Genomic DNA, 22,984 nt, shown 5'->3' on the forward strand with positions numbered 1-22,984 from the left:
CATCCCTGGAGGTGCCCAAGACCTGGGACACCTGGGGTTGTTCAGCCTGGAGAAAAAGAGGCTGATGGGAGACCTCATCACTCTCTACAACTACCTGAAAGGAGGGTGTAGCCAGGGTGGGGTCATGGAATCTCAGAATCAGAGGGGTTGGAAGAGACTTCGGAGATATCTAGTCCAACCCCGCTGCCAAAGGAGGTTCACCTAGAGCAGGCTGGACAGGAACGCACCCAGGTGGGTTTGGAATATCTCCAGAGAAGGAGACTCCATAGAATCATAGAATTGCCTAGGTTGAAAGGGACATTTAAGATCATTGAGTCCAACCATCAACCTAAAAATGACAAAAAAATCCCTAAACCATATCGCTAAGCACCACGTCTACCCGTCCTTTAAATACGTCCAGGGATGACGATTCCACCACTTCCCTAGGCAGCCCATTCCAATGCTTGACAACCCTTTGTGTGAAGAAATTTTTCCTAATATCCATCCTAAACCTCCCCTGGCACAACTTGAGGCTATTTCCTCTTGTCCTGTCACTTGTTACTTGGCAGAAGAGACTGACCCCCCCTCACTAAACCCTTTGGCCCGTCAGGGAGCCCCACACCAAGCCAAGCCGGTGGGGCGGGGCCCGTGAGGCCTGCCCTGCATGGCTTTGGGGCAGGCATCTCTTGGTGGATGTAGGCTGCGGCCAGCCCCAAGGTTGATGGAATGGTTTGGGTTGGAAGGGATCTTGAAGACCACCTAGCTCCAAGCCCCTTCCAGCAGGTTGCTCAAAGGCCCGTCCAGCCTGATCTTAGAATCATAGAATCGTCCGTGTTTGTCTCAGAATTATAGAATCATACAATCGTCTAGGTTGGTCTCAGAATTATAGAATCATAGAATCGTCTAGGTTGGATTTTTCATGGAGTCCAACCACCAGATCATGGAGTCCAACCACCAACCCAATGCTCCCAAGCCCACCACTAAACCACGTCCCTCAGCACCACGTCTACATGTCAGATTTGTTAGGCTGCGGGTGGTGAGACACTGGAAGAGACTTCCCAGAGAAGCTGTGGATGCCCCATCCCCGTGCCGGTGGCGCGGGGCCGAATGCTGTCGCCCGCTGCCGGTGACCTTCAAAGCGGCGCGGCCCCTTTAAGGCGTTGCCCGGCGGGGCGCGGAGGTTGGTCCCCGGCGGCTTGCCGTAGCGCCGGGGTCTGCGGGGGAACCACGTGGGGCCCTGGAACGGGCGGCGCTGTCCTTCGCGGCGGGCGGGCGGGCGCGGGGTTCGGGCGCGTCCCCCCCAAAAACCAAAATGGTGATTAAAGCGGACGAAATGCCGCCGACCGCTGTGCCGGGCGGTGAGCAGCAGCAGGAGGAACCGGGAAGCCGCGGGAGGGTGACCCAGCAGCGCTCCGGTAAGAGGGGAGGACGGGTTGTGGGGGCCTGCGGCGGAGGGTCGGGCCTAAACGGGGCCTGGTGGGGCCTGCCTGGCCGTACCGGGGGTGTCCGGTGCAGGCCCGACGCCCCCTTCCCGGGCCCTGCGGGGTGCTGGGGGAGCGGGGCGGGGGGGCTTCTGCCAACTCGTCCCGCCAAGGGGAGACCCCGCCGGAGCGCCCCGCCACGCGGGTCGGCCTCCCGTATCCCCTTCCCCGGTCCAGGCACCCCCGTTTCTTGCGGGGAAGCCGTGCCTCGGCTATGGGGCCCGCTCCGCGGATCGGGGAGGCTCCGCGCAAGCCTGTCGTGTCCCCGGGGACGGAGGCCGCGGCGCCGGCAGCGGGGCCGGGACGCGTGATTCCCGCTGCTCGTCCGCGTCCCGGCGAGGCCCGTGCCGGAGAAGCGCCCCCGGCCGGGCCCGTCCCGGCGGAGCGGGGAGCCCCGGGCCCCGGTGAAGGTCACCTTCACCGGGCCGCACCACCGCGCGGCCGCGTGGGGGGGAGCGGCCGCTCCGGGGCCCTGCTCGTTCCCCGGGTCGGCCCCGCCGCTGCCCGGGCCCCGCAGGCGGCGGAGCGCAGCGGGCCGGGGCGGGTGCTCCCCGGGGCCTGGCCCGCCCGGCTGCGAGGAGACGGGCGCCGGTGGCGGCAGGCGCGGGGCGGGCTGCGGCGGCCGAGCCCGGGGCGGGGGGCGGTTCGGAGAAGGGTCGCCGGGTGCCCGGCTCGTCGAGGGCACGGCGGGGCGCAGCCGTGTGCGGGGTGCGGGCGCTGCCCCCGGCATGGACGGTGGCCTGTCTGTTGCAGAAGGTAGGAGAGAGCTGGGTCCTCCCGGGAGTCTGGGACACCGGAGCCACTGACACGGTAGGAAATACTCAAAAGTAAGAACTTGGGTTTTTCTGGGAAGGGCAGGTGGCTTGTGCGAAACCTCAGCTGAAAATTATGCGTTTTAACTCGTTATTTGCTGGTTGCTCTTGCTGTAAATGAGAGCCTGAGTGCCTCAGGTCAGGGACGAGGCGCAGCCCCATGTGCTGACTGTCCCCAGCGCCTGCCCCAGGACTCGGGGCACAGCCCTGCAGGCTGCCCCAGCTCTGTGTTTTGCTGGATTTGGTGTGTTGTATCTTCAAGAAGTTACGGTCCTGAGCGTTCTTAACAGCCTCAGCCGCCTCCTCTGATGTTTAACGTACAAGAAAAAGGGCAGAAGCAGCGTGGTTTGTGGCCGGCCTTCGTCCTGAGGCACTTGTATCCGCTGAGCGAGTAACCCGCCACTTCCTCCCTCCCCTGGTTTTATGGCAGCGAGGTAAATTTTTGAAGTTTGTCACCTAAAGCAAAGTTCATTGGCGTTTGGTGCTGGAACAGGCTGGACGCCGTTCAAGAGTGGGGAGGGCAGTGCTGGAAGCCTCCCCCCTCACCTCCCCGTGCTGGGTTTTAAAGCAGGCATCAGGCCTGCAGTGCCAGCAACTGGGTTAAAAAGTTACGCCGTGTAATCCCTGCCTCTCGGGGCACAAGCTGATTGCCGAAGGAGGTAGGGAGGTGGAAAAACCCTCCCCGTGTTGCAGCACTGCATGATTGCTCAGGCACCTGGTGGGTCTGGGGAGGAGGGGGAGGAAGGCTCTTGTCCTGTCTGGCAGCCTCGGGCTGAGGCCGTGTTTCTGGCGCATGGCTCCCAGGTAGAAGTGGGGGCAGCCTGTCCGCGTTGGCACTGGCATTACGGGCTCTGGTTGCCAGGCCTCTCTTTCTGCCAAGGAAAATCAGCTTCTTCTCTGATGTACCCGCTGCTGCCTGCATAGCTCACGGAGCACCCATCTGGGGCACCCTGCTTTGGCTGAACGCGAGTGTCGGTGCTGCTGGGCAGTGGGCAGGCTCCGAGGGGGCTTCTGGCTCTGCTGTGCCAGGCGTCGAGACTTGGGTGTTGTTTTTTGTCTGTCTCTAAAAGGCGAGAGGGCTGATGACTGGAGTATTGTGTCCAGTTTTGGGCTCCCCAGTTCAAGAGGGACAGGGAACTACTGGAGCGAGTCCAGCGAAGGGCAACCAAGATGATTATGGGACTGGAGCACCTCCCTTATGAGGAAAGGCTGAAAGAGCTGGGACTCTTTAGCCTGGAGAAGAGAAGGTTGAGGGGGGACCTGATTAATGTTTACAAGTATCTAAAGGATGGGTTTAAGGAGGACGGAGCCAGGCTCTTTTCAATGGTTCCCAGTGACAGGACAAGGGGCAATGGGCACAAGCTGGAACATAGGAAGTTCCGTTCAAATACACGGAAAAACTTCTTTACGGTGAGGGTGACAGAGCACTGGAACAGGCTGCCCAGGGAGGTTGTGGAGTCCCCTTCTCTGGAGATTTTCAAGACCCGCCTGGATGCAGCCCTGAGGGATGTGCTTTAGGCAATCCTGCTCTAGCAGGGGAGTTGGACTAGATGATCTCTAGAGGTCCCTTCCAACTCTGAAGATTCCGTGATTCCGTGACTGCTCCTGTCTGCCTCCATGCTTGACAAAACTGTTTGGGCTGCTCCATCCTTCATGTTCACAAAAACATGAACAGTTGGGGTTCCTGTAATGATTTCTGATGTGGGCAGTTATGGGTTAAGTTACCTTTCTTATTAGCTAGCACGAGATCGAGAGACAGCCATTGTGTGCAGCGTTTCTTGGATTGTTTCAGTTCCTATAGTTGTCACTGCCTTAGAACAAGTTTATCTCACGTGCAAGTTTAGCAGTGCATCTGGCTACCATAAAATGCTTTTCAACCTTGCCTTGCCTGAATATTTGCTTTTTCTAGATATGTCCCTCTGTCCCTGTTCTTCCAGTCCACACATATCTTCAGCCACGTCTTCTGTTAAAAAAGCGGAGAATGCAGGTGTTAATGGAAAACTGCTGTGAAGGCAAGTGTAGCTGTGCATTAGTAACAAGGTCAGAAGACTGATTCCTAATCTCGGGATCTGCTATCGCTGTCTGTCGCCTGACCTTGGAGGTTCACTGGTGTTTTGGAAAGGGCTGAATTGCTGGCAGTCGGGGTTTTTTAATATGCAGTTGTAACAGGCTTCAGGAGGGGAATCGGAGGAATATTGTGCAAGAGAAATCTGGTTGCCGCTGCAAGGTTAAGAAGAGGAAAGGAGTGTGATAACACAGTATCTGTGCGGCAAGACGGGGGATGGGAACCCAAGGGGATCATGTCTGGAGCGGTTCTGCTGGTGGGATAAGAGAGTCGAGCTCCCGCTGGAAGCTCGCTGCGCTGCCTGAGCAGCCTTCCTCGTGGGCTTCGCAGCTGAAAAGAGGAAGTAAGTAGGTCAGGAACATGCACCTAGATAAATCCACCCGCAGAACTGCCTCGTGCACAGTAAAAACAACGCCGTGTTGCAGAGTCCTGTGTTTGTCTTCGTCGTCTTGTAAATGACTAAACTTGGCAGCGCACCCCTCTCCTGGCACAGCTTTCCAGCGCCCCTTTTGCTTTCCCCCGTCGTGCTCTATTGGTTGTACTAGACAGTTGTTATTTCTAGAAGCTTTAAAGGTCTGAAGTTCATGCATTTTTTTTATTTGCACTCGAGAAGTAAAACCAGCGCACGGGGCAGCACTTGGACAGACCACAGATGAGGACTGCAGCGTGGCTACTCCCGTGGCTGTTGCTTTTTGGAAGCCGGTCAGGTTTTCACCAGTAGTCACAGGCCTGTGTAAGAGTTAGCGTTTGGTTCGCACCTCCTGCAAGCGTGTGCTTGGTGTAGTGGAGCTCACGCGTGCCCGTTTGGCAGTTGAGCTTTGCGCTGTGTTCCACCTTTTTAACGTTAGTGAGTCTGGGACGAGTGGTTGTCTGGCATTTTACTGACAATTTAACATAGATGTACTTAGACAGGCAACAGACCTTCCCTCTTAGGCTGGGAAAATAGATGTACGCTCCCAGAAGTAAGCTCTTTTCTCAAGCTGAAGAAATAACTGTTGTGGTGCTCACCAGCCACTTGACCGGCCCTGAGGGGAAGAATCCCGTGGAGCAGGCTACTAAAGTAAGGTTCCCTGCAGCTAAGTGATGTTAGAGTAATGGCATGGGTTTTTTTAAAAAATAGTTTCCTTAGTTTGCCCTTCTCTTTCTCTTTAAAGAGAGAAGCTCTACTGCAACTCTTTGACGAAGCTGCAGGCTCAGAGGAGTTTTATGTAGTTACTGTCCAATAACATAAAACTGCAGGATCGTGACTCTTGCCCTGATTGCCTGGAGCTCCCGTGGGGCGGATTAGCCTGACACCAGCCCTCCTGCCCAGACTCTCTGCTGGCTAACCTCCTGCCCTTGCGTTGGAGACTGGAAATGGTAACGTGGATAGCGCCTGTTAGAGATCCGTGTTGTGCAGGGTGCCCTGCGAGCAGGCACTGGGGGTAAGACTCTGTTTGTGCTGTCGGTGGCTCTGAACCCTATGAAGCCCCCACTAGCGTGGAAGCTCTGTGTGCAGGTTTCGCTGGGGTTAAGGTGGGCTCTGGTGCCAGCCTGGGGTATATGGCACTGCGTGAGGTAGGACAGGATTCTCCATGTCCCTAGCAGAGGGGTTTCCGTGGGACAGGCGAGTTTCCCAGGCTCTTGCAGAGCCACAGGAACAGCCGTCCAGCCCATTCCCCTGGTGCTGTGTGCGGCCCGGGGCAGCGGCTGGCACAGGGCTGGCCGGGTGGGAGGCTGCGGGCTAATCGGCACATCTGCGCTGCAGGATGCACCAAGGCAGTGGAAGCAATATCGCAGCCGTCCGATCTCCCCTGCAGACCCTACCCAGAGCTCGCTGCCATCGCCTCTGTGGGTCTTGGGGTTCTCAGCCACATTAAGGCTTACATAGGGCTCTCAGGACTGGCAAAGTTGGTCTTTTCAGGCTTGTGCTGTGTGTTTTCTCCGGCACTGCTGTGGTTGTGGTGACAGGCCTCAGTGGTAGTGCAGGGTGAAGCTGGAGTCTTTCCTGCAACGCTGTGGAGCTGTGGCTGTTGCCTCGCAGCACGGCTGCTTCTGTCTGCGGGCCTGATGTTCTGCTGGTCCCACTGCACACGAAGTCTAACGGGATAGTTCGGTTTCAGGCTCTCGCTGTCTCAGTAGCTTTCTGAAACTAAGGTATGTGCCAGAATAAAATACACATACTTGGAGAATTATCGACTGATTTCTCGCTATCTGTCTGAAATGCGACTCCTTCATCCATCTCTCTTCTCTTCAAATTTGAGAAACATGCTCTTGTTTCTCATCATAGTTGATGTTTTTGTTGGTGTTGATCTTTGCACTTTGCCTTGGGTCCTAGTCTTTGCTCCTGATTTCTGTGGTGTTTGAGTTGTACGTTGTTGTAGCAGGGTCACCAGCCAGCTAGTTTCAGGACTAAGTTTCCAAAGTTTTGGCCAGATAGATAGTTTACACATGGGTTTAAATGTAGAACCCGGGTGTGGAGAGCACAGCGGGGGTAACTCAGGGTGCCAAATGCAAAGCACGAGGCATTTCAGTGGCTTTTAAGTGCCTGAGCCAGCAGCTGTGGGACCCCGGGGGCGCCCCAGGGCACGGCTGCCATGCAAATGTCCCAGTATCAATGCGAATACAGAAAAGCCACAAACTTTTAAGTAGGCTGGAATGTGGCTTGAGTTGTTTAGGTCTATCCATCCAAATCTTACTGCGGACACACAAGAGCTAGGAATGGATAATTTCCCCACTTGCCATCCATGGATTGTTAGTGCCGCAGGAGAGATGTCGGGACCAGTGAGCCTGGGGCCCTTGTCGAGAGCCGCCTGCTGCAGCCCCGCCGTCCTCTCCGTGCGAGTCAGTCCCCGGTGCTGTAAAGCTGCTGAGAAATAAATGCGGTGCTTATACCTCTGCCCACAGATGGGTTATAACTAATTTGAGTTTAATGACAGCAGTAGAGCAGCTCTAACGTTTCATTGTGGGCCCTTATTAAAAGAAGTGCTTGTTGCACCTAAAGTGCTGAAAGTTTCTGGGAACTGTGGTTTCCGCTGGGGAGGCAGGGGGAGGCAGAGGGAGGCACCTCTGTGCTGTCTCCCACCTCCCCTGATGGGATGTCCCGCAGAAATATTTACACTAGGGCCATCTCTGGAGCTAATGCCTATTCATTTAGTCAGTTTATTTACATTCATGAAACCATTTATTTTGTTTAATTTATTATTCAGGTAAAATTTAATTTGCGTTTGCTATACTGACACCAGCCTTCATGTGTCAAAGCTAGCACGTACCGCACTGCTCTGCGCTTGCTTTGTCTGGAGTTGAAGAAACGCTGCCCAGCTTCATGAGAGCTCCTGACTAGGTACTCCTCCAGGAGGAGATTCCACCTCTTCCCAGAGGTCTCTTGACAAGGAGGAAAAGTTGAAGTTGCCAACACACCTGAAGTCCTTCAGAAATCATCAGAAAAATATGAGTTACCAATGCTGATGTGATCTGGAAGTTGGTGCTGGCTCCCGAGGCCAAGGGGTGCCTTGTCTCAGGGCTCTCAGGCCCAGAGGCTTCTGCACCAAAGCGTGGGTCGCTGGGGTTCCATGCGTACTGGGGCAGGAGCTCAAACGGGTTGGAGAGGGAGAGACTTCTGATTCCTCTTCCCTTCAAAAGGACAACAGAAGCTAGCCGGGGTTTTCCGTGGAGAGCTTTTGGTCTGTTTTTCAGCTGGTTTCTGCCTTTCTCCTGGCAGGTGGCTTGCTGACACGGGGGCTCTGGGGACTGCTCCTGGCCTTCCAAGGGCCTTCTTGGTAGGAGGGATTGCCCTTCCTCTGTGTTGTGTTGGCCTTGAGCAAGGGACCACGTGGTCTGTGTGGTCTTGGCTTTGGTCTAGCTTTGAGATTTTTGTGCTAGGGATGTGGCGCATATTTTTTCTTCTGCTCAATGCGGAGTTGTGCCCCTTCCTGTCCATGAAGTTGAGCACTGGGGAGACTTGCCAAGGAGGCCTGTGCCGAAACTTGGGCTACCCAGGAGTGGAGGGGTTGACAGCTTTGCTACCCAGACACGAAAGCTTTCCCAGGCAGGTCGTAGGCTGGTCGGTCCGGGCTGCAGCTCTTGCACACCACATCGCGTGTTTGACAGGTCTGGCTCTTCGCACGCGTCCCAGGAAGCTGGGACCACTGAGGGGACCCAAGCAGCTGACTGCCGAGCAGCGTGTCAGTACTGGACATGTGCCTGTGCGCGGGGAGCTGCGGTGAAGGCGAGGAGCAGGCGGCTGCGACATGGCCTCGCCGGAGGCATGCTGTGGCCTGCTCGGCTGCAGCCTCCCGGGGCACCTGGGGCTTGCAGAAATCTCCAGCTCCGTAATCCCTGCCTCAGTTGCTGGGATTTCTTAAGTTAGCACAGAGAGAGGAGTGGCGTTAGGGGGTTGTGTGTGTGGTTTTGTGGTTTGTTTGTGTTTGACATGGCAGAGCAGGGCGAGAGGACAGAAAATTTGTCTGGGAACTACTTACTGGTTCACTGCCTGGCTGTTTTGTGCTCGCCTGCTTAGTATGGATGGCTGTGCCTGGGCCCAGGCGTGCCATAGTAACTGCCCTCGCCTTGTAATTCAATGCATCTCACTTGCTCGCAGGTTTGGCAGCGCTGAAGGGCTCCAGCACCCGTCCCAGGCTGCACTGGTGCAGCTCTCGAGGTCGGGCTATTTATAACCACCTGGGGCCGGGGCGATCGGGCCGGCATCCCTCTGCGAGCGCGCCTGAGAAACCTGTTAGATACGCGTCGGGTTTTGTTCTGGCGCGGCGGGGAGAGGAGAGGAGAACTTCGTCTGTGAGGAGCTGCTTTTGGGCTTCATGGATACCGTGGTGGTGTGAGCGTGGCGGTCGGGGAGGGGGCGAAGGCGCACGGTGGATGAAGGTCGCTGGGTGGCACGTTGGGAGAACTGCTGTGAGCCCAGCATCTGATTCTGGCGAGAACGCGGGACGTGAGCTCAGGGTGTGCAGGACGCCGTGCGGAGACAGCTGCCGGTCCTCTGCCTCCCGCCAGCCTGGGGCCAAGTAGGAATTTTCTTTGGAGAAGGCGGCCGACTGCGTGAGAAGGCGAGCAGGTCTGGGCTGCGGAGGGCGAGGGCTGCCGCGTGGGAGTTTGCCTTGTGGGGACTTCAGTATATGTGTGCAAACAAATCTAACTTTTCTAATCCGGTGCTGTATGAGCCAGGCTGCTTGTGATCATGGGGAACAGCCTTTTTGCAAACTGCTGCAGGCATGTCACCGATCTAATCTTCCAGACGCGCAGCTCTAACTCGCCCGATGAGAGGTCACCCCTCTTACCAAAGCCTCCCACGAGCTGTGCCGTCTGCCCGGAGATGCCAGAAGCTGCCCAGTGTGCTGGGCCCTATCCAGACATCATCCCCAGCGAGGCGGTGACTGGAAGCCTGCAGAAGTGCACCGAATACATCGGAGACCTATCGGAGGCCAAGGACGAAGAAGGAACGGTGACGGTCTGTGATAAGAGCTGTTTGAGACCTGCTGCTGGCGCTGCCGGCCCGCTCCAGCAGGCAGAGGCATCCCGGGTGGTGGGTGTCCTTCCAGCCGACCTTGGGGAAGGGCCGGCGGGGCTGGTCGATCATGCTCAGTCGCTTGAGGCCTGCCAGAGCTGCGTGAAACCTGAGGACGGCGGCTTAGCCCATAGATCCTGCCGCCGGGACGAGCACGTGGCGGCAGCTGACCGGGCGGATGCGGCCCCTGGAGCACATCCCGCTGGCCAGGGCCGCGGTGAGGGACGAGCAGCTTTAGTGGGTCCGGACAGCATGCCGAAACGGAGAGGTACCGCTGCCTCCCCAGGGAGCCCTGGGACACCTTCCCCTGCTCTGCCAGCGAGTGCAGGGAAAACCCCGCCGGCCCAAAGGACAGTCGGATCGCCTGTCCCCCTTGGCAAGGTGTCATCTAAGGCTCGGGATGCAAGTACTGGTTTTGTAGTGACAGACCCCGCTGCCTGCCCCAGTGGCAGGTCAAGCTGTGATCCTGGCTCTCCAGCGCAGGCACTGTCCTCAAAGCAGCAGCAGCAGAAGAAGAGGAAGAAAAAGAAGCTCACGCATCTAGGTGCTCAGCGACATGGCACCATGTCGTGCTTCGTGTGCCCTTAACGGGGATGGGTGGCCGTGTGTGCCTGTGGGACGGGGCAGGAGGAAGGAGAGGGGAGGCAAGATGACATTTTAACTTCACGGCAGAAAGAAAGAGAGGAAAGTGGTGAGATATCCCACCTGGGGTGTGTACTGCAGAGGGACCTGTCTGGGCCTTGTCCATGTTAGCAAAGCAAACATAAAATTTTGCTTATTTTTTTCTTAATTGATAAGGCAAATCCTTCTCTTGTTTGTGACTGCAAACATGGTCCTTGTAAAGGATAGGAGCAGGTCTGGCAGGCATGGCCTGCAGCAGTGCAGGCAGGAGCACGGGGCGGCGAGGGCTTGGAGCAGCATTTACTCAGAGCCTTTGGCCCCCTTCAGCCCTGCGCAGGTGGGAGGAGGTGCCCGCGCTGCAGGGATGGAGCAGCTCCGCAGCTGCCCTGGGCGCAGGAACGGGATGTTCCTTCTCCTCTTTTGCTCTGTACATCTTCCCAGCGCTGTGGGGGCAGCGGGGCTCCAGCCAGTTGCTGCAGCATGGGAGAGCAGCAGCCGCTCGGCCCCATCCTGCTTTCCTCCTCTCCTGCTTCTCCACGGACTGGCACAGCACGGCTCCAGCGTGGCACCAAGTGGTAATGGAGCTGGAGTGGCTTTTGCCTTTGCCAGAACTTCAAGGATATGAGAAACTCAGGTTATTATTTTTCAAGTCTCAAGGTCAAATTTTGCCTTTCTATCGCTGTACTTGGTTTTGTTCAGTCCCTGTGCAGTGGCTGAATTTTGGTCTCAAATGCTGTCTTCTGGTGCACCTGGTGGCATGAGGGGGTGTGTACGGTGACTGACCCGAGCCATTTGCTCGGTTTCTGGGTTAGTGCCTTGCTTGCTCCCCGAGTGCCCGTCGGCGTGGCAGCAGCGGGTGCTGGGGCTGCAGGCACGGCTGGCTGGGAGACCGTGCGGAAACTGTCTTGTGCTGCTCAGAATTCGAAATACCTCTGGGGAGGGAAAGGCAGAATTTGAGCCCTCAGAGTGACACTGGAGCTGATAAGAAATGCACTCCTAAACTCAGTGATGGAAAAGGTAGGGTTTTAATTTTCATTTTCTATGTCTCTGATAATCTCTATTGTTACTAAATGTGGGGAAGGAAAGGTCTCCTGTACAGGGCAGTCCGTGGGTCTGGTACTGTTGCTTCCCCTACTCTCCAGACCAGGCTAACTTGTAGGAACACAACGTTGCCGTCTCTTTGACCTGATCATTTGAAAAAAGAATTAGCGGCCAACTTTGGTTTAGAAGATTTGTTTGAACATTAACTAGTTATTAACAAACACTTCCCATGTTCTATCCTGGCTATCGCTGTATGCAGCCAGCGACATTCAGGCACCCTCTTTCATGCTGGGGTCCTGACCGGTGAGCTTCGCGAAGTGCCCACCACCTGTGCGGGTCGCTGTAAGTAGGAACTGTGATTAAAGTGGGGCCTGTCACCCTGGCGTGTGTGCTTGTTGTCCAGGTGCAAGGATGAAACTTAATCCTTGTGCTGAACCTCTCTCCCAGATGTGAGCTGCTGTCAGGCAGTTGATCCTCCCGGCGAGGTGGTGCCGGAGCTGCCTCCTCCCCTCTTCCATGTTTTGCTTTGCCTGTTCTCCTGACGCTTTAGTCTTGCGTGCACTCGGGGTTTGTTCACGCTGTGCTCCGAGTAGCGATGAGAACATCGTGTTACAGCCCGGCTGCCAGCCAGCACAAGCCGGAGCTTAGCAGCCTCAGACGCGCCTGCGGGTACAAACCAAGGGCCGAGAGGAGGAGGGTTTTTGCTGGGATGCAGCTGCATTCCTTGGAATAACAGGGGAGCCTGGAGGTCACGGCATCTCGAGGCCAAGGGATCTCCTGGCTCTGTCTCCAGCAGGGCGAGCAGGGCAGTATGCGGAGGAGCGGCTCGTGGCGCCCCTGGCATGGTGGGATCGCTTCCCCATGACTCAGCCGCCTTCCGCAGAACCGTCCGGAGTGCATCGCGTGGCGCGCTCTCCTGCGGGTGAGAGCTTGCAACTGGCCTGTCTGGGGCTTGAACTGAGAGTGAGTAAGAGAAGAGAGGTCTCTGCAGGTGTCTTCCAGGTGTCCCTGTTGCTCTTCCTGCCATCTTGAGTATGCTGAAATCAAGTGCCTGATGCTTTTGCCTTGCTGTCCCTGCCGGCACCGCTGAGGCCGCGGCACAGCCGGTCTGCAGCAGGCGATAAGAACCGGCGAGCCACTTTGAGGCAGGTGGGAGAAGCTCCGCTTCCCCTGGGGAGAGCACAGGCGGTGAGTCAGCTCCCAGCGGGCAACACGTCCTCCAGGCACGCTCGCCTGCGCTGCCGTCAGCTGGGGTTGAAACGAAACACACTGTTTCCATCAGAACATACCCATTCTGTAAAAGCCCCCACTGGAAAGCCTTTGCTGGCCTTAAACAGAGGGTTAACCTGCTGGACAGCCATTCTTTCTTGGTCCAGGCTTAACTTTTGTTTCTGAACTTAAGGCACTGCTGGCTCGAGCTCGATCTTCTGGCATAAGGAGACATGAAGGTGTTGCCTCTACATGTCTCTTCTGATGCAAAGTGTAGAGCTGTACCACTCAAGTAGGGAAAGAGGGGCAGAAGGTGTGAATACGTTGTATTTCTGCAGACAAGAAACAGTTCTCTGATTTCTGAAACAACCGGCAGTTTGGGGATCTGATACCTCTGAGTAGGGAGAAGGAGAAGCGTGGCCCTGGTTGGTGACTTTTCCTTGCAGCAGGCAAGCTTTCCCTGTCTTCCTTTGCTTTGCAGCTGAAGGTGTTTGTGCTCGAGCCCAGCGTGTGCATGGGTTGCTCAGCTCTCGTGTGAAGCCCGTCTCCTTCTGGTTTGGTTAGTCCCTATGCACTGCTTTCCTCCTCCCCGCTTCCATCTCTGAGCTGGCCAGTTAATTTCTGCTTGCTATGGAGGCACCTTCTCTGCTGGATCTTGCTTAGGGAAAAAAAAAAGGGCAAACCAAAATCACATTTACTCAGAGATGACAGTGTCCCTTTCAGGAGTATCCTACCAACTGTTGTGGCACAGAAGTAGCTTCAATGCCCAACTCGCTGCTGCTGCTGAGGTGGTTGGAAAGCATTCTCGGTCAAGCCTTTAGCATGACTACAGGAGTGTGCCTGGAGCATGGCACAGGGCAGAGTGCCGGAGCATCAGGACAGGTGATGTGGCTGGAAACTAGAGCAGAGAGACAGGAGCTGGCACATCCCACCGGCTGCTCCTTCCACACCTCAGCTGCCAGCACAAGTCCACTGTTCGTAAGCAGCACCTCGAGCCTGGCGTCTGTGACACTGTCAGAAAAGGTCCTTGGTCACGGATGGGTGGAGAGTGGGGGTCTCGGGGCGGTGGGCAGCACCGCTGCGGCTGTGCCTGGATTTTTCTCTTGGCGGCTGCCACAGCGGGTGAAGATGGGCTATTGGGTCTTCAGACAGTGCTGCAGCCTTCCTCGTAGCCAAATTCTGCCTCCTCTTTCTGGCTGCTAGAGCAGGAGCAAAAGTTCAGTGATTCTGCGCCGTTTTGGGGGCCAGGGACTGGACTAAGCCTGGCTCGGGAGCTGGTGAGTTGTCCTCTCTGGTACTAGTAGCCCCAGGTGAAGCAGTTCTGCGGTCGCTTTTCTGCTCTCCCTCCTCATCCCCACGTGTTCAGGCAGTCCGGTTGTGGGGTGTGACGAGGGGCTCTCCCCAGCCCTCTGGGCATGGCGTGGTTTTTCTGAAACCATGTCTCTTGGGGCACTCTTGCGTGGAGCTTTTCTTTCTCTTTTCTAGCATGACTGCAGCTCGCTAGAGCCAGAGCCAGGCCTCTTGTCTGGCATGCCCGTGGTTTCATCTGTCAAAGAAATGAACAGCTCACGTTAGGGACATACGCAAAGTGACAGGGAACATGAGCAGCAGCTGCCGAGATGCTGGAGGCAGCAGAGGCTGCTAAAGGTAGCTCTGCTACCTGCTGCCTTTTGGAACGGGTGTGCTTTTCTTCCGTTTCTTGCTCTTTCACCATGTCCTGATTCAACCTTGACAGTTGTCTCTGAGGTGGGTTTGCTGTTGGCAGGCATAGTCTGGAGCAGGAGTTTGACTCTCCGGGGACACTTCAGCAGGGCTTGTTGCTGCAGCCTCGTATTGTGCTTCAGAGGCATGCGAGGGGATACAGCATTTCCATCCCTGTTCTTGTACGTGATGAAGGCTGAGTGACTCTTCCGGGCTGCCGGAGCAGTTGGGGCTGATAGGCAAGAACTAGGTGTGATAGCTTTAGGTCTTCAAGCCACAGCGCCAGTCTGCATTTCAGAAATGACAGAGGTTGAGCTGCCATCTCCCCTGGAGCGCAGCTGGGGCTGGGACCGATGCCTTGCTAGGAGGTGAGGAGGAGGAAAGAGACCTGCCAGGTGGAGCTGCCTGGAGGACCGCAGCTTGGTGCTCAGCAGCCTCCGGGCATTATCCTGGCCTTGAGCTGCCCTGACCCCATGCAGCCTTTCGGAAAGGCTGTTCCCGGTGCCCAGGAGAGCCCCCAGACCATTCCGTCTGCGCCGCCTGTGAGTGGGTGGCTGGGAGCACCACGCTAGAGCCACCACATGTGGTGGGGGTCCAGGACAGGACACTGTGAACGCACCCCGTGTGGCGCGACGCCCCCTCCCTTCTGGCACTCGCTGCCTGGGGTGGGCGGATCGGAGCAATGCCTTGCTCCTGGCTGGGGACAAGGGGGACTCTTCCCTCTCTACAGCTGTCATCAGCAGCTCTTTCCATGACTCCAGCTTACCCTGGCAGCACCTCAGTCCAACAATGCAGTGTATCCTCTTCAGCGCGGTCCCCAGCCCGGTTTGGTGGGTATAGGCTGCTCTAGGAGACCTGCAGCTTCCCAGATCTTATCGGCCCTCTGACACTATCTACCTTATTGGAAAAGAAAACAAACCATTGCGGGAGCAGTGAAGTAGGTGCAGAGAGCTCCCCTTCCCTGTGACGCATCTGTCTAAATGAGCACTTAAAATGTCGTCACCGTTTTCTTGAATAAAATTGCTTAGGCAAGGCCTCGCCCTGGCACCATGGGATCTCTGCGAAGTATTTGGGAAATGCAGAGGGTGGTCAGATGTGGGCAGGGCCGTGGGAGCTGTTTGTGTGCCTGTGGAGTAACCTGGCTCCCACGTGACGCGCAGCTTAGCAATGCAACTGCGTCCTCCCCTCCCTGCTCCCTGGCGGAGCAGTAGCGTACCAGGAGGTATGTCGGAGCTGTGTAACATGTTGGTGCAGAGGTTACAGCTGCCTCCGGGCCGCAAAGCACCACACACCCATTTCTTTTAATTAAGAGGCTTCTTAAGACCAAGCTGAATGTGTTGTACACTGACCCATCCTTCTTGCTTCCCTTCCCTCCCCTCTCCGCACAGGGTTTGTGGAAGATGCAAACCCCGCAGGCGAGTGAGAGTGTGTTAATTATGCTGTGAGGCGAAGGGAGGGAAGGGCCTGGCGCACCTATGTCTAGTAAACATCAAGTGCAGAATGAAACGCTTGCTGCCTTTTAACCCCTGGTTCATTTGGGTTGGCCAGAGGACGGTGGTGTTGTCCGAACCAGTCTCTCCAGCCACTCGGAGAGGACAGTCCGTTTGCTCAAACCTTGTCTAAATCCCTCTCTTCTCGCCCAGAACACCCGTCTGGCGTGGCACTGATGAATGGCAGTGGCCCACACGAGAGCCTCAAGGGCGAGAAGGATGCCAGGCAGAACGGTCACGAAGAGGCTGACCCAGGAGAAGATGGGAACGACCAGGAGGTCATTGTCATACAGGACACGGGATTTACCGTCAAGATCTACGCGCCAGGGATAGAGCCCTTTTCCCTGCAGGTACCTCCCTTTGCCGGCTGGGGAGGGAACTGAGGAGGAGGCGGGAAGCGTTTGAGCCAGGGCACGTGCAGCACTGTCCCTTCAGCCAGGCAGGGAAGGGGACAGGGGACTGTGCCTGGAAAGGCCCGCGTTAGCCCCCACAGCCTGGACAGTACCTTCAGGCTGCTCACGGCTCCCTGACATATCTGTCCTCCGATGGGATTAAGTGGGGAAGGAGGCAGAAAAGCATGGAGGGAGCAGGACAGAAGCTGCCTGACCAGCAGCTCCTAGAGAAAAAGGAAGGAAGAGGAGATGTGAGCAGCAGGCTGCCTGGCACAGGCCTGCTGAGGCTTTGCAAGGGTGAGGAGGGTGTCTTGCTCCGGATTCCAGGTGTGGAGCAAGGGAAGGGGGAATTAGCCGAGGTGTAGCAGCTCCTTGTCCATCACAGAAGGGCTCAGGCACGGAGCTGAGCATGGGGAAATGGCCTTCCCCCTTCTGGGCTGTTTTGAAGGAGGGGTGTGAAAATATGATTTCTGGGTCTGGCTCTCAGGAAGGGAAGATCCCTTGCTTGCCTGGCAGTTTTGGCGTGATGCTCCTTCGGGCTAACATGGGTTTGGTACAGGGACAGGGCTAGCACAGCTCAGGGAGCTCAAGCACGAGCCTGAAGATCAAGGGAACGATGCAGTCTCCACTTCCCCTCTGCAGAGAGAGCTCTGCGTGTGTCATGTGGACAACGGCATGTGCTGCCAGACCCGGACGGGCTTTGACATGCCTAGCTGATACTCTGATTTAGCCTGATACTTCACTGAAAACCATTTGGATGAAGTATCTCTAATTTCAGGGGGAGGCGTCAGGAGTCTAAACCGAGTGGGAAGTCTTATCTCCCCAAGACTAGCAGAGAGTGCAGTGAAATTACATCCCCCATGAAACTAGCTGTATCTCAGCCTAGCTTTTTTCTCCTTTAAATCCCCTTGGCTGATAGTTTTAATAGGCTAATAATAGCAGGCCATGTTGTTTACAGCAGCTTATGTAAACTACCCTGAGCCCTCCTCGCTTGCGAGCAGTGTCAGCGGTGCTGGAGCCAGCGCAGGGACGTAGGAGAGCAGCCCCGCTGCACGAGCCGGGGCAGTCTCTTGTGTCACGGGCTCGCAGGCGGCGTGCCCTGGAGGTGTGGCACTGGCGTGGACATGCCACACCGCCCTGCAGATACTGCGGCAGATCAAGTGGAGGAAATGGCTTGTCTTCCACGTGCATCATTCAAAGCCTCACCACAAACACACGGTGTGAATGGATAAGGAAAGAGACCCTGGTTTCCCCCCCCACGTTCTATTCCTTCACTGCCCTCTCTGCCATCTCTGTCCCATGCAGAGTGCTCAGAACAGTGCTGGGCTGTGACACCTCCGGGTGCCAAGCTGTGTGGGATGGAGCTGGTGCTGCCAGAGGTGGCAGCGCCCTCCCAGCAGGGACAGAAGTGATCATCCTGGGAGGGAGAGCTAGAGCCTGCCTTTCCAAGCCTGGAGAGGTATAAAAGGTGTTTGATTCTGCAGCAGAGAGACAAAGTTTGGCAAGAACATGTGTGAGGACTGAGAATAACTGTCTGGGTTCTTCCCTTCTTAAGGTCTCTCCTCAAGAGATGGTGCAAGAGATCCACCAAGTTTTAATGGACCGTGAGGATACCTGCCATCGGACTTGCTTCTCTCTGCAGCTGGATGGCAATGTCCTCGATAACTTTGCTGAGCTGAAAACTATTGAAGGACTGCAGGAGGGCTCGCTGCTGAAAGTGGTGGAAGGCAAGTTTCTTCCCACTTCGGGAGGGGATGAGTGAGGGTTTCATAGGGAGTGGTTTTGGCCACCTGGCAGCCCTTTCCTGTGGTTCCATTTTGAGACCTGTGTGCCAAAGGAGTAAGCGACTGTGTAATTCCAGTTTCTTTCCTCCCCTTTTGCTCATCAGAGCCATACACCGTGCGAGAAGCCAGGATACACGTGCGTCACATTCGGGACCTTCTGAAGAGTCTTGACCCATCAGATGCTTTCAATGGCGTGGACTGTAATTCATTGTCCTTCCTGAGTGTCTTCACTGAAGGAGACCTGGGAGGTACGGGGCAAAAAGGCTTCTCTGGTGTGGTCAGTGTTTTCATTCCCCTGACTCCTTGCTTTGTTAAAACACATCATTAACAATCAGCCGTCCCACATCATTCAGGAGTGCAGAGAAACACTCGGAGCACTTCTGCATTCCTCCTTGAGTAATTACTGGAGGAGGGAATGCTGCATTTTTCAGCACTGACATTCTATCTCTGTCCATTCTAGACAGTGGCAAACGGAAGAAGAAAGGTACCGAAATGGAACAAATTGACTGCACCCCTCCTGAACATATCCTGCCAGGTAGCAAAGAGAGACCCCTGTGTGCCCTTCAGCCCCAGAACAGAGACTGGAAGGTAGAGTTCTCCTGTGTCATTAAAACAGCTATTGGCACATTCCTTGCAGCAAACTGGTGTTCAGGGATTGAAAGCTGCACTGAAGTGGACTTTGGGATTTGCTCTGCTTGATGCTTAATGAGTGCTGGAATAGCACTGCTTAGCCAAAAGAATAAAGTCCAAGAGCTTGTGTGCAAAACACTGGACACCCCATCTGGACACCTGCAGAGTGTAAAATGGCTAGTATTGTTGGGAGGGGTGGCCGGGAAGGGAGAGCAGCATTTCTCTGCAAAGTCCTGGAGGCAGGATCTGCAGATCGCTACAAATTACCCGTAGTTTTCCCATACCCTCCCACTTGGATTCTGGTTTAGAAGCTGCCACTTGAAAACCAGTACAGCAAGAAATCCATGCCTTGTGCAGCCCAAAGGCCCAGGGTGTCTGTTTTTACCTGTGTCTTACGGTGTGAAAGGCAGCAAACTGAGACAAATTAGCGGACTGCAAATTGGCTCGAGGAAGGTTATGCTCTTGAGACCTTTTTTTTTTTTTTTTTTGTAAGCTCTGTTTCTGTAAGCAAGTGAAGGCTGCAGGTAAAAGGAATCTGGCATGTATGTCGAGTGGCTCTGTAACTTAAGGGAATTAATTCTTGCTGACGGGACTTTCTTCTGTTGTGTTCTTCTGTAGCCTTTGCAGTGCCTAAAGGTATTGACGATGAGTGGCTGGAACCCTCCACCTGGTAATCGGAAAATGCATGGGGACCTCATGTATTTGTATGTCATCACGGTGGAGGATCGGCACGTCAGTATCACTGCATCCACTCGAGGATTTTACTTGAATCAGTGAGTAACTTAAGATTCCTCCTGTCCTGTCCCGCAGCAGGGAGCTTGAGATTGCTAACTGGAAAAGAACCCACGAACAAACAACTGCTACTTTTCTTTTTGTGGAAAATAGTCTATTTTAATTCACCGCTTACATGGGTTTGTCAGAGTTGCTATACTGGATTGGGCTGTTCAGTTATGCCAGGTACCATTTCTTCACAGTGGATAAATGCCTGATGCTTTAGGGAAAGTTTAAACCATCCCATAATGTCATCAGCTAATTGGAGCATTTTGAGTTGGGAGGGAATTCCTTCCTGACCATTGCAACTATCTCATTTTGCCCTAAAGCAAAAGCGCAGCCTGTCAGAACTTCCTGAGCTGGGCACGGATTTGACTAGGGGTTTTTTGGGGTTTTTTGGTTGTGTGGTTTTTTTTTTTTTTTTTTTTCAGTAGTGCCTATGAGAGACTGTTTGAGTGGCTGCGCTGGGGGGCACTCTGCCTGTGCCCGTCAGAGTAGCTCATGAGGGAGGTGCAGGGTCCATCCAGCCCAGCAGCCTGTAACGGAGACCTATTGAGTTGGGGGTGGGCAGGGGAGAACTTCATAACAATGAACCCTTCTGTACCTGAGTAGCCATCGGCTCAGAAACATCTCTGGGTGGCCTTCATCCCACAGTGCAGATAATGGCCTGGGGGCAACCATAACTGCATGTTTTAAATACCCTTATATGTGAATTATAACTGTATCTGAGTGCAGGATCCGGGAGACCAAGTGTTCATGTACCGGGTTCCTAGGGTATGGGAAGTCTCAGGTATGACAACAGCTTGTGACTTCATGTCTCTTTTTCTCTTGCAGGTCTACTGCGTACAACTTCAATCCCAAACCTGCAAACCCCAGTTTTCTCAGTCATTCCTTGGTGGAACTACTTAACCAGATCAGCCCTACCTTCAAAAAAAACTTCTCTGCTCTCCAGAAGAAACGGTAGCAGCACTTTTTTCTCTGTAGTTGCCTCGGGTAGTCTGTTGTGAAGTTGGTTGGTGAGGCCCAGCTGCGTGGCTGGTTCTGTGGGAGCTGGATGCCTGCTTTCTCTGAGCTCCTGTAGTGGTGGGGTGGCTGGGACATGTGGGTCTGTGCAGCGAGGACCCCAAAACACCTGACTTAATGTCGTGGCAGCACCCTGATGTAACTGGTTTTCCCTTGCTCGAAACACGGAGCTGTCAGAGCTGGTGTGGCTTGTCTGCTGTTGTTCAGCACGACAGTACCAGAGGCCAGCGGAAGCCCAGAGTCCTGACCCTCATCCACCAGGTGGTATCTCTTGGCTGTAGCTCCCGATGACTCTTGCTTACAGCATGTAGACTTAGAGATTTCGGTTCTGCCTAAAGCAAAGGGCGGGGGCATGACAGCTTTCCATTGCTGTGGGAGTATCGGTTGTGGGGCTTACCTGGAATTCAGCGCACTCTGTCCCTGCCGAGAAACTGAACGCGAGGGGCAACTTGCGCAGTGGGGAAGAAAGTCCAGAGATGGGCTGCAGCGTTTACACAAGGGAGACTGATGGTGTGCTGACCAGCTCCTGAGATGTGGTTCCCCTCGCTGAGCCTGCACGTTGGCTACCTGCCTCCTGGGAGACTTGAAGACTTCCTAGCTAGCCAGGCAGCAAAGAGTTAACATGAAGCGTGGCCACGTGCTATGGCAGCACTGGGCTGGTAACCCGATCAGTAGGTACTTCCCCCTGCATCCAAAAAGGAGACTGAACCATAAAATATCAGGGAAAGTAACACATGAGAGCTTTGCGTAGGCTTGTGGTGGAGAGAGAATAATTATTTTAAACATGTCCATGCATGTTCAGTTTCTCTAATTTCCTCTTAACTCCTATAATAATAATAAAAACCCCCAAACAATAATGCATTGTTTTATTCTCCTGTCCTTGCTGCGGGGACCATTTATTCTGCTCCAGGACAGTGGGTCCTGTGCAAAAGCCTGTCATTCTTCAGAGTTCACTTAATGAACTGCCTCGCCTCAGCAGGGTGCAAATTGACAGGCACATTGTGTGGCTTTCAGGAGCTCTGCTTCTACTCTCATTAAGAAGATGAAAATGACACTAGACAAGGGCTGGAAATTAGCAGTGGCCTCCAGCTGCCACCATGACTATCTGGCCATTTAAAAATTATTATTCTGTATTGCTGCTTGGGCCAGAAGTAAATACAGATGAGACTCCAGCACCTGCTGAGAGCAGACAGATTACACAAGAGGCCATTCGGTGAAGCTTGCTTTTTCGCTTCATTAGCGGCTGTGTGCTGTAGGCTGGTTTTATAATGCAACCCATATGGACTGGTGTGAAAGCTGAGAGCCAGAGGTGGCTCGCTGGGAGTGGGCACCCTCCGAATGCAGAGGGTGATGGGGATCTCCGGTGATACAACTGAGGATAACACTGGGGAAAGGGGGATGGGGAGAGCCCAGGTAATTCTGCAGGCTGCCACTGAGAGATGCTGCCCATGCCAGTCAGCCATCATGGGCTATAGTACTTGTTAATGAAAGTCCACTGTGCTGCTCGTGAGGCCTGGTCTTGTTCTGTTGTGTGTCAGAAGCTGGTGTTGCAGCAGAGGGAAAATTCTCTTAGAATGGAAAGGAATCTTCCTTTGGAAAATGCCTAATTGCTTTCACTCCCAAACTAGGGTTCAGAGACACCCTTTTGAAAGGATAGCCACTCCTTTCCAAGTGTACAGCTGGACGGCTCCGCAAGCAGAACACGCCATGGACTGTGTCCGAGCAGAAGACGCTTATACTTCTAGACTGGGCTATGAAGAGCACATACCTGGACAGGTATTGTTCTTGCTTTGCCTGAGAATGCTGGTGAGAGTTTTGCTGCCAGCTGCACTGGGAACCAGTTAACTTTTAACCAGTAGACCTCTGGTATTTGTGGAAGAGTTTTGCTCCTCAAGGGAAAACTTGCGGGAGTCCTTGTTCTTGACAGTACCCTTGACTGTAGGGGCTGTGCTGCTCAGGCTGCAACTCCCTGAGCACGTAAAGCTCTGAGAAGAGCAACTTCTGCTTGGGTGTCTGTAAATCCCGTGTCCCTGCTCCGACAAGTGCCACTGCACAGAAGGCAGAGCATTTCTCCATGCCCGTCAGGCCTGGAACAGCTCTTGTGTCTCTGAGCAAACTATTCCAAATGTTTCACATGCAGCTTCGTAGCATAAAATCTTGCAGGCCGCGAGCAGTGCAGGGCTACCTGTGGGCGGCTGTCTGCCTGCCGTGTGACCACTTCGCAGTGTGCTGGCTAATGAAACCTGCACCGTGCCCCTCCAGCGCTGCAGAAGCTGGGCTAATGTAAGGTCTATCCCAAAGTGCTGTTGAATAAAGTCCACTCGCGAGGAGTGTTCATTCCTGCTGCTAATTCACTTCCTCTGAACTCCATGGCAGCCTGAATTCTTGCCCCTTCCCCTCCCTACTCTCACAAAATGCCTCGTAAAGCAGAAACGCAGACTTGGCAGCCCCATCCCACACAATGTATTGCTTCCCACGAGGCTTT

The 22,984-nt window shown here is 54.8% G+C and overlaps 1 protein-coding gene across 3 annotated transcripts in view; it reads left to right on the forward strand.

The window, feature by feature from the left end:
* The first annotated feature begins 1,214 nt into the window (after nt 1-1,214).
* Nucleotides 1,215-22,984, forward strand: part of CLUH (clustered mitochondria homolog) — a 39,487-nt gene continuing 17,717 nt past the window's right edge. The window contains exons 1-8 of one of the 3 annotated variants that reach the window (XM_054208243.1): nt 1,215-1,394; nt 16,053-16,249; nt 17,847-18,018; nt 18,180-18,323; nt 18,536-18,663; nt 19,324-19,478; nt 20,311-20,436; nt 22,128-22,275. In XM_054208243.1, coding sequence (XP_054064218.1) covers nt 1,292-1,394; nt 16,053-16,249; nt 17,847-18,018; nt 18,180-18,323; nt 18,536-18,663; nt 19,324-19,478; nt 20,311-20,436; nt 22,128-22,275 — 1,173 coding nt within the window. In that variant the 5' untranslated portion in view covers nt 1,215-1,291. Of the gene's footprint in view, nt 1,395-2,110; nt 2,271-8,983; nt 10,382-16,052; nt 16,250-17,846; nt 18,019-18,179; nt 18,324-18,535; nt 18,664-19,323; nt 19,479-20,310; nt 20,437-22,127; nt 22,276-22,984 lie in introns of those variants that run through there. The other 2 variants (XM_054208244.1, XM_054208242.1) reach the window with 2 other exon arrangements.

Source organism: Rissa tridactyla, chromosome 7 (assembly GCF_028500815.1).
Source record: "Rissa tridactyla isolate bRisTri1 chromosome 7, bRisTri1.patW.cur.20221130, whole genome shotgun sequence".
NCBI classification, from domain to species: domain Eukaryota; kingdom Metazoa; phylum Chordata; class Aves; order Charadriiformes; family Laridae; genus Rissa; species Rissa tridactyla.